The following is a 10,000-nucleotide window of genomic DNA, read 5'->3' as shown; positions in this document are numbered from 1 at the left end:
CATTTGGTATACAACACGTTTTGGAAACAAATACGCATTACCGTGAAGGAGGTGATTGATTGTTTACTGTTGAAGGGAACCTGTATATTTCCAGGATACAATGGGTTCTAAATAAAAGCACGCTCATCTTAAAACAGTCGTCGGAAAAGCCGCAATAAACGAACAGTTGGAGAGAATTGAAGAGATTTGTCAAAGTAATGATCGCATATGATCAAGGGAGAGACGAAAGGACGAGCAAGGTAAAATAATATGAGAGGACCGTATGTCTAATTTTCCGGGTTTTTTTTTTTTTTTTACCCTCTCAGCAGCAATAACTTTTCTTGTCTCTAATTTAGAAATACCCCCAGAGAGAGTTCCCTTCTGTTCTCCCCAACGCAATGTTTAAAACATTCAGGTGAAGGCTGCGCTGGCCTACATTTTCACACCCTAGTGCTAATCACAAATAATTACTAGGGCTTAATTTTTTTTTCCTTTTTTGCTATTTTTGTTTTTATTTATTTTTTTTGAAAGATTTTTTTCATAACGGTCTGCAGTGCGTCATCTTTCTTGCCACAAATGCCAGGCCGAAATGATTCTATAACTTTAAGCTGTCTTGTGTATTTCCGTTGAACTGAAACTTTCCTAGTAAAGATGTATGAGCGTTTTATGTATTCAGAAGGCTCTCTTGCCTCTGATTTTATCATTCCATTAAAGTTTTATACCCATCTTTTTAATGTAATTCCTTGTGTGAATTTTCGCTCCTTCGACTTGACAGCCGGTCCTGTGAACATAAACTTTAGCATGTAGGCTTTCCTTTTCGTTCCTGCCTGTCACACGTGCACATTTACATACACATGAACTGTTTTTTCTGTACCTGTATACACTCTCGTGTTCGTATAAAACACACCGGTTCATCAGGCGCAGAAGATCTTCACCTTCTCACTTTGCGTTTGTAATTGGTTTGCATCTGGAGCCAGATGTGTGCTGGCCTGGGAAGACCCTTTACATGATCAAAATCTGACATGTTTTAATAGATATAGTTCTGGAAACTGTAGGTTTCACGTTACTGAAGTGTGTTACTCTGTAGAGAGTATGCAAGCACCAGTCCGTACAGGATTTCGCACAGGTGTTTTGATTGTTGCGGCCACAAACGCTCGATTTTGCTGCGGCTTTTTTTGCGATGCAACTTGCGGCGTTTTTTTGTGCTTTTTTTGGCATTTTGCAGTGATACTTGTTGGTAAATGAGACCTTTTAGCTGTACTCGTGTTCGACATGCGTAAATCGAAGACGTCACATGGGATGCCCACGACGTCACATGGGCTCGTCTTGGCCCAAATCTGCGGAAAATCGTTCGGTAGCTCCTCCGAATGTTGCTGAGTTTGCTTGATTTTGCGTTAAGCAAAATCGTAAAATCCTTGAGGGACCGGCAAGCTCTCTTCTCTATTTTGATGATGATGATGATGATGATGATGATGTGAGAGCTCAGGAGCATCGTGTACATTTTGACAAACGGTATCTGGTCACGAACTGAGTTAATTAGACTTATGTCCATTTGACTATGCTATGTAACTAACAACTTGATGAAAGGATGACATTCATTGCATGAGAAAAGCACATTCTTTAGACATCTTTATGTCGACTGACTGCTTTTCCCATTGCATTGTTGTTGGTTTTTTACTTGATCCTTGCCATCACATGATTTCTGCAAGGCAAGGTACTAAATTCCACTAAATTGTAATTCATTTGCATGTTTTGGCAAAATTTCTTTTAAGGATTTCTTAAAATAGTGACGTCAAAGTATGTTATTGGCAGAAAAGCCCCATTTTCAACACTGCAAATGGGTGCAACACTAATATGCGATGCTAATATGAGACACTAATATGAGATGATGCGAGTCATTCCAATTCACTAAAATGCACTTTACTACTAGATTACTTGATTCCTAGTGCCATATTGTTTTTAGCTTCTATCAGCCACCCTAACCTTCACAGCGATCCTCCTATCCCAAAGACATCCACGATGTTCAAAGTAACCCTCTCTTTCTTTTCCTTGCCCACCCCTTCCTTTCATGCCTTGTCAATTGATTGTGTTATTATTATGCTAACCAAATCCTTATAAATGTAATTTAAAGCTTGGTGGCCCGCGCGCTAGTTTCTCCTTCTGCTTTCCCAGGAAAGACCCGGCTTAAGTATCCCGAACGTCCTGCGATCACAGCCAGCGCCACCGATGCCCTGATGGAGGCAGCCTGGTGTTATTGTGCAGTGTTCTCGTCAGGCGCCCCAAGAGCAGTAAAGCATCAATAAAATCAAAAGCACCTGCATCTTAAATGAAATTTCAATTGAAAAACTTAACAGCCCTTCAAATTGCGAAATTTAACACAGACCAGTAAAGCTTAAATAACACTTTGCCTGTACAGACCGAGGCGAGGCTAGAGAGCGAGCAGAGGAGGCTTGGAGCGGGGTGAAGGAAGCAAAGGAGGGGTTTGCGTTCAAGGTGACTTGATTGTCTCATGTGGTAAAATTATTAACAATTAAGGAATTCCTCCAGAGAGACACATTGGATTTGCCAGCACAGGTACATTTGCAGGGTGTTTTTTTTTTTTTTTTTTTTTTTTTAAAGCAGTGTCAGAGGTGGGGGTGGGATGGGGGCTTTTTCTGTATTCATGGAAGCTCTCGAACCTTTGTGGTAATTGAATCAGTTAGAGTGCTGAGTGGAGCAAGCATAAAAACCTGTTAACCCAAAGGTCAGATCTGTGCATTGTTTATTTATCAGGACGTTGGGTGGGTGGAGTGTCGGGGGGATTATGTATGGGGGCTGGAGGGGAAGAATCTAAAGTGATGACCCCCTTCCTCACCACCACCGTCTTTGCTACAGACGCAAATCGTACTTTCACATGCGTTAAATGAATGAACAACTTGTTTCCTTTTTTTTGCCTAACACTTAAAAGCGTTTCAAGTAAAAAGCACAATCAGTTACGTCATTGCCAGTACATTGGGATTTATTGTAACCTGTTCCTATTAGAGGCTTTAGGACTTCTTGTTCATGAACCAAATTAAAAGAAAAGGTGTATATATCCATTCTGAAACCATTTTGCACTAATGTGGGACACAGTGGGACTTCCTTTTTTTAAAAGTCAAACATATTCAGTTTGACCTCTGCTAAACATTAGTCTTTGTGACTTTTTTTTTTTTTCCATATCTATTTAGATTTGAGTTTAGTCCTGTTTTACTGGTACGTACAATACCGAGCTCTGGGGCCTAAAGCTCATTCCGTGTACTCAGGTGGGACAAGGTGGTGATGGGGAGGTGGAAGTGGGCCATCTGTGGGGAGACATCAGCAGCCCAGCATGCATGAGAGAGCGAGAGCCAGTCACCTTGATCAGGCGCGCCCTTGCTGCTTCGCCATTACCACTGCTACTGTGGGACGTAAATGTAGGAGGAAAACATTACCTGCAAATGAGCTTTCATAGGGCCTAAATATCAATCAGACACCCGAGGCTAGAGAGTCAGGCGGAGAGGACACGTGCAAGACACCACACTGTAACTCCGTTTTTATTTTAGGTAACCGGTTTTCCCTCTGAGGATTTTTTTAGTTACTTTTCATAGAGCTCAATTCACAAAACTTTAAAATGGGAAAATGTTAACTGTTAAACTGTCTTTTTTGTTGTTGTTAAAGTGTATATTTGATCATAAGCACTTACTATATAATTTTGTGCCACATAGCGATTAACTAAACTTGTATTAATGCAGGAGAAATTGAAATACTTTCTATTCAAATTCTTTATTTGCATTTTACTTGCTTTCATATATTAACAGAAGTCGGTTTGTTTATGAAAATTTTGTTTTATGTTTATTAAAAATAACTTTATGATTGGCTTCTTCTATCATGCTGAAGGGCATTCAACACGATAGAGTTTATATTGTTGTAAAAAGAAAAAAAAAAGGGAAAGAGTGGGTGTGGGTGTTGGCGTGTGGGTGGTTGTGTAATTAAGAAAAGTCCAAGCTGTCTAAACCTGGAGATCCATGAGGATTTTTTGGCAATGTACGCTGTTATCTTGGCCGCTGTTCTCTGCTAACCACTCAACGAAAACGACCAGTCAGAAGACTTGAATGTTTTATTTCAAATTATTTCAACCTCTTCACTGCATTCTTTACTTCACATCTTATCCATAGTTTTCCATAGATAACAGTTGGCCAATAACATCCACTGATGAATGCATCCACAAATAGTTTAGTTTACAGTATGCATTCGTTTAAATGCGCAGGTTGTCAGGGCTAAATGAGTTGATTACCACATCTTTCCATTCTAATCTTGACAAAAACGCTCCTGCAATCACTGCTGTGCTTGTCTCGATTCTGACGTCTAGAGGAGCTCTTAAAGCGGCTTTGTGTGGATTATGGAGAGCTGATGTTGGAAAAGTTTGGCCAGGTTTAAAATCTGTGAACAAAAATACTTTTGGTGATGTGTTAGGATTCTGTTGAGATCAGACACAAACATTCCTAGACACTTATTCAAGATCCAGTATCATGTCAGCATTAAACAGACCTTAGAAATTTGACTCTTGTTTCTGTCTGTCCTTTAGGCCCTGAATCTGTAGACCCACCCGTGCTGTATGAGATCCACCCTAGAAATGCCACCATTTCCTGGTCTCCTCCCTCACGCCCTAATGGCAACCTTATCCACTACAACATCTACCAGAACAGCCAACTCATCACCACCGTGCTTGCGGACACCACCAGCCTCACCCTCTCCAGCTTGGCACCCTTCCAGCAGTACTTCATCCAGGTGGAGGCATGCACTGAGATAGGCTGCACTAATTCGACTATTTCACACACACTCCACACACCTGCAGCCCCTCCAGAAGGTGTGACCAGCCCTCGGCTCTACTCAGACACGCCCACCTCTGTGCTGGTGACCTGGGCTCCACCACTGCATCCCAACGGGCCGCTGGAAGGCTACACGTTGGAACGAAGATTTAATGGCACTCAGCAGATTTCCACAGTGGCCACCATGATGCCTAACCAGTCTCTCACCTATCTGGACAGCTCAGCATCTCTCAGTCCCTGGAGCACTTATGAATATCGGGTGATCGCCACAACCAGGCAAGGAGGCTCCAACAGCAGTCTGTGGGAAAAGGTCACGACCCGACCTTCAAGACCAGCAGGAATACAGCCACCCAAAGTGCTGGTGCTCGGGCCAGAGTCTGTCCAGGTAGCCTTCTGAATGTGCATAGGTAGATCTTAATGACTACAAAGACTTTAAGCCATTTTCTGCCAACATCACACTGGGAACATCATCCACAGTCTGTTCTAACCTTTCATTAGCAGACTAGTTATGTCAAACATGTTTCTTGAATCAGTCAGTTCCGCTAATTTGGTTCAGGACCTAGCTCCAACAATAGTAAGCTTTGATAAGGATAGGTTATAGGCTTGATCTCACACTGAAAACCTGAGAGAAATCAAACCTTTAATTGGAGTGAAATTTTCTAATAAAATAAATACCCTCATTAATATTTTTTTAGGTTTTAGATCACTGCCCTGCTAGAATATTTAACCACGACCTAATTAAAGCTAATTTAATCAAGAACTATTTTGCTGTTAATTTTTTTTTATGGCAATCTGAAGAAAAATCAGTGCACCTTGCTTAAAGGTTCTGTCTAAAACATTAGCATGGAGGGGTTTCTTTTCAGAAAAGATTTCAAGCAGAACCCCTATAGAAAACGAGCACCATTGTAATGTATGTTTTTCACACTATACACTATATGACCCAAAGTTTCTGGACACCTGGCCATCACACCCATATGTAGTTCTTCCCCAAACTGTTGCCACAAAGTTGGAAACACACAATTGTACAGGATGTGTTATTTTTTTATACTATAGCATTAAGAATTCTCTTCACTGCTCAGACCTGTTCCAGCATGACAATATCCTTGTACACAAAGCATCATCCATGGAGTCATACATAGACCACAGGCCTCCTCGGCCGACATCACTACCCGACCTCACTAATGCTTGTGTGGCTGAATGAGTAAATCCCCACAGCTACACTCCACAAAATGAAATGGAAAGCCTTCCCAGAAGACTGGAAGTTATTATAACAGTAAAGGGGGACTACATCTGGAATAGAGTGTTACTAGCAGGTGTCCACAAACTTTTGTCCACATAATGTAACTTATTCTTGGAGCTATGAATTAAGACCATCAATGCACAGCTCACCTCCATTAAAATGCACGCTTTCTTACATTCTTGCATCGCAGTCTTACCTTCCCTTAGCTAAAAGCCTTTATTCAGTTCAGAAGACACCACATACAAATCTCTAAGCAGCCTGGTATCAGCGTACTAAAGCCCTCAGTGAACACAATGCACAAGAGATCCACCTAGCTGGATTCAAAGAACAACACTGTAGCCCAACTAGATTCTATTCCGTTCTCTCTCTCTCTCTCTCTCTCTCTCTCTCTCTCTCTCTCTCTCTCTCTCTCTCTCTCTCTCTGTCTCTCTCTCTCTCTCTCTCTCTCTGTCTTTCAGTGTCAAGGATCTTGAATAGAAATGCTTACCACTTCAAACAAAATGCATTTGCATAAACTTGTGTGAATAATTCATTTCCCTTAACCCCAGGTTTATTTTAATGCTATTATTATTTTATTAATTTGGAAACCGCTCCATTTCCGTGTATAACTGGATAAGAGTTCTTACACATGTCTGCGCACAAAACAGTTGTTTTCATTAGCATATGAAGTGCATTTGTGCCTGTCGAGCTGTTTGGTGCCTCCATTGTCTTTTAGAATATCTTCTCTTTTCTGAAAAATGCCAATTATTTCATTCTTTTAAGGATCCAGTGTCATCGTTCCTGGATTTCTGCCCAAATCTTATGAAATATTACTCATTGTAGAGTATTTTCATGCAGACAGGATGCGACCGTATGTCATGAGGAATGTATGGCCGTGTAGAAGCACAGTGTGCATCTTTACAAACTGTGCAAACCAATAATGAGAGGAAAGGCTGTTCTATAAAAAGCATTAATATCATGTAGAGGACCGGGGAACGTGGGAAGCCGTGTTGTCCATTTTCAGCTGTTTTTGCTTAGTGTTTTACAGAGACGGATGTTACTCATGAGTAGGCTAGTGCAATATAACGATTTTTAATAGTCTGCGCACGATTTTACACCGCGATGATATCCAGAGATTTTTACTCTGAATATATTATATTGCTAGACGTGCCGACCTTTATGCATTTCGCACAGGTGCGCCGTAATTTAACATCGTATGAGTTATCACTCAAAAATACGCCAAAAGAGCAGTCTTGTTCTCTCACATAAAACAGGATGAGCCAGTCGACATATGAACCTGAAATGATTTGCGCAAATGTTTGCAACTCTATAATATTAACTGACACCCCCTGCAAGCCCCGCCCCCTTCCTCCATCTCACAAGCACAAGTATATTTACAGTTTATGGTTACATTTATATAGCGCTTTTTATATTGGATAGAGGAAATCTCAGCCACCAGCAGCGTGTAGCATCAACCTGGATGATGCGACCTCAGCTATAGTGCACCAGAACGCCCACCACACACCAGCTATTGGTGGAGAGAAGAAGATGCAGCCAATTCGGAGATGGACATTATTAGGAGGCCATGATAGATAAGGGCCAATGGGGGATATTGTCATTTGAAAGAAACAGTATAGTGTTATTAGGCATTAGGCCCCATACAGTCCACTGGGTGAGCACCCCCTGCTGGCCTCACTAATACCACTTCCTACAACAACCATAGCTTTCCCCATGAGGTCTCCCATCCAGGTATTTGTCAGGCTCAACCCTACTTATCTTCTTTGGGACACCAGGTGAGAACTACTGGTCTCTGGAATATTCAGTTAACCTTTCCTAGAAAAAAAAAAAGGGTGAACAGCTCGACCTAAAAAGATCAAATAGGCCTATAACCGCATGTCAGATCGTCGCTGTTTTCTGCAGGTTACTGCAGATTCACTGCAAAATCCACCATCCAGCTGAGTTCTTGTGATTGCAGTTCCCGCCCGCACAGCTGTTAATATTATCACATCCTTCACTATTTTCCTTATGCCTGAAATGGTTGAAATGTTGCTGTCTTTTTTTTTTAGTCTATCAGTTCTGGAGGCTTTAATCATTTTTGAAATGGTAAATCATGACCAGGGAAAAACCACTAGCGCACAAGCCTGCTTAAATTAGGATTTAGGATGTTGTTGGATTCGCTTGGGGTGTGAGGTGTGTGTGTGTGTGTGTGTGTGTGTGTGGGGGGGGGGGGGGGGGGGGGGTTAAGTGCTAATAAGGGCAATGGATAAGGGCATATAGGTGTTTGGAAATACACAGTATTTCAAAGTCTGATGAAGTAAAACGTTGCTGAAACGCATGAAACACTTTCACATTTCTGTATAGCGTCAATGTACGACATAGTTAATGTTTCCCTGAAATGCTGACTTGCGACTGATAAAGCCTGCCACTTTTCTTTCCTTGTGCAATTCCATCAGAGTTTCATTATAGATATTGACAGCATCATCCCTGTTTTAAATGTAATGAAAAGAATATTGTGTTTCCGGGTGAAAGTCAGGGGTGTCTTCACTACAGCGATCTCAGATTGTGGCCTGGAAATTGGCCTTGACCTCAGACACTTCAGCTAAATGTGTAGTATATAAAGGGTAACACTTTACTTAATGGTGGTGTATATAAGGCTGCATGGCGCATACGTAAGCCCTTCATGACAGCTGGCATAAACCTACACAAGCATGAATGTAAAGGTTTACTCCAATAGTGTCAGCTGTTATAAAACATTTTGAAGTCAAGTAACATTCATTTTGCAGTAAACCTCACTTGGTATCAAACTAGTAGTCATGATCTTCTGACGTAAATCTGTATCAGTGGTTATGTAGGTGGGGGCATGGTGGCTTAATGGTTAGCACATTTGCCTCACACCTCCGGGGTTGGGGATTCGAATCTTGCCTCTGCCCTGTGTGTGCGGAGCTCGCATGTTCTCCCTGTGCCTTGGAGGTTTCCTCCAGGTACTCTGGTTTCCACCCCCAGTCCAAAGACATGTGTTGTAGGCTGATTGGCATTCTCAAATTGTCTGTAGTGCATGAATGTGTGAACGATTGTGCCCTGCGATGGGTTGGCACCCCGTCCAGGGTGTACCCCACATTGTGCCCAGAATTCCCTGGAATAGGCTCCAGGATGGATGGATGTTTATGCAGGTACATGTTAGTTTTCAGGAAGGTCTTTATGTAGGTGTAATGTAGCCCTATGAAGAATTACATAAGTGTTACCACATATAGCATAAAACAAAAAAATATATAGTTTTATGTTGATATTACTGCTTTATAATAGTATATTTAATTATATTGAACATGTCTCCACTCCATATACAAAGCCTGCTTTGTTTAGTCTAACTATATGGTAATACTTTATAATTTGATTAGTTAGGGTTTTCTGTGACACATTTGCCTATGCACTAATGTGTATATATGTATGTATGTGTTTTATTATAGGTAACTTGGTCAGGCCCACTGATACCCAACGGAGAAATTGAGCGTTACGAGATCCGGATGCCAGATCCACGCATATCCCACACCGACACCTCTACGCTTAACTGTACTATCACTGGCCTAGAGCCATACACTAACTACAGCGTGACCATCCTTGCCTGTTCAGGGGGTGGGGGCTTTGTTGGAGGCTGCACCGAGAGCCTGCCTACTCGTATCACTACATTACCCACGATTCCGCAGGGGCTTCCGGCACTCTCAGTCATCGCCATTAGTGAATCTTTCCTGGCCGTGTCGTGGCACCCACCATCAAGGCCAAATGGCCCCAACATACGGTAATTAAAATAGGAATATTTAATATGTTTTATTTCCTTTTGGGAAAATTGTTTTTATTGGAATAATATGTGGAAAATTCAGTGTAGTCAGTAGTGATCTCCAACAAAGTTTATCCCCAGGTGTAGCTCCAATAGATTACTATACTGGAGCAGTTTAAATGGTCCTTCAAAGACAAATTTGAC

General features: G+C 41.6%; 1 protein-coding gene across 1 annotated transcript in view; it reads left to right on the top strand.

The window, feature by feature from the left end:
• The window catches only part of ush2a (Usher syndrome 2A (autosomal recessive, mild)), a 233,866-nt gene that overhangs the window by 144,898 nt on the left and 78,968 nt on the right, over positions 1-10,000 (top strand). The window contains exons 40-41 of the mRNA XM_053682619.1: positions 4,562-5,190; positions 9,489-9,817. Of these exons, the coding sequence (XP_053538594.1) occupies positions 4,562-5,190; positions 9,489-9,817 (958 nt within the window). The remainder of the gene's footprint in view (positions 1-4,561; positions 5,191-9,488; positions 9,818-10,000) is intronic.

The sequence above is a fragment of the Ictalurus punctatus genome, chromosome 9 (genome assembly GCF_001660625.3).
Source record: "Ictalurus punctatus breed USDA103 chromosome 9, Coco_2.0, whole genome shotgun sequence".
Taxonomy (NCBI): Eukaryota; Metazoa; Chordata; class Actinopteri; order Siluriformes; family Ictaluridae; genus Ictalurus; species Ictalurus punctatus.
Note: the sequence above shows the minus strand (reverse complement) of the source record. Positions and strands in the feature narration are given on the sequence as shown.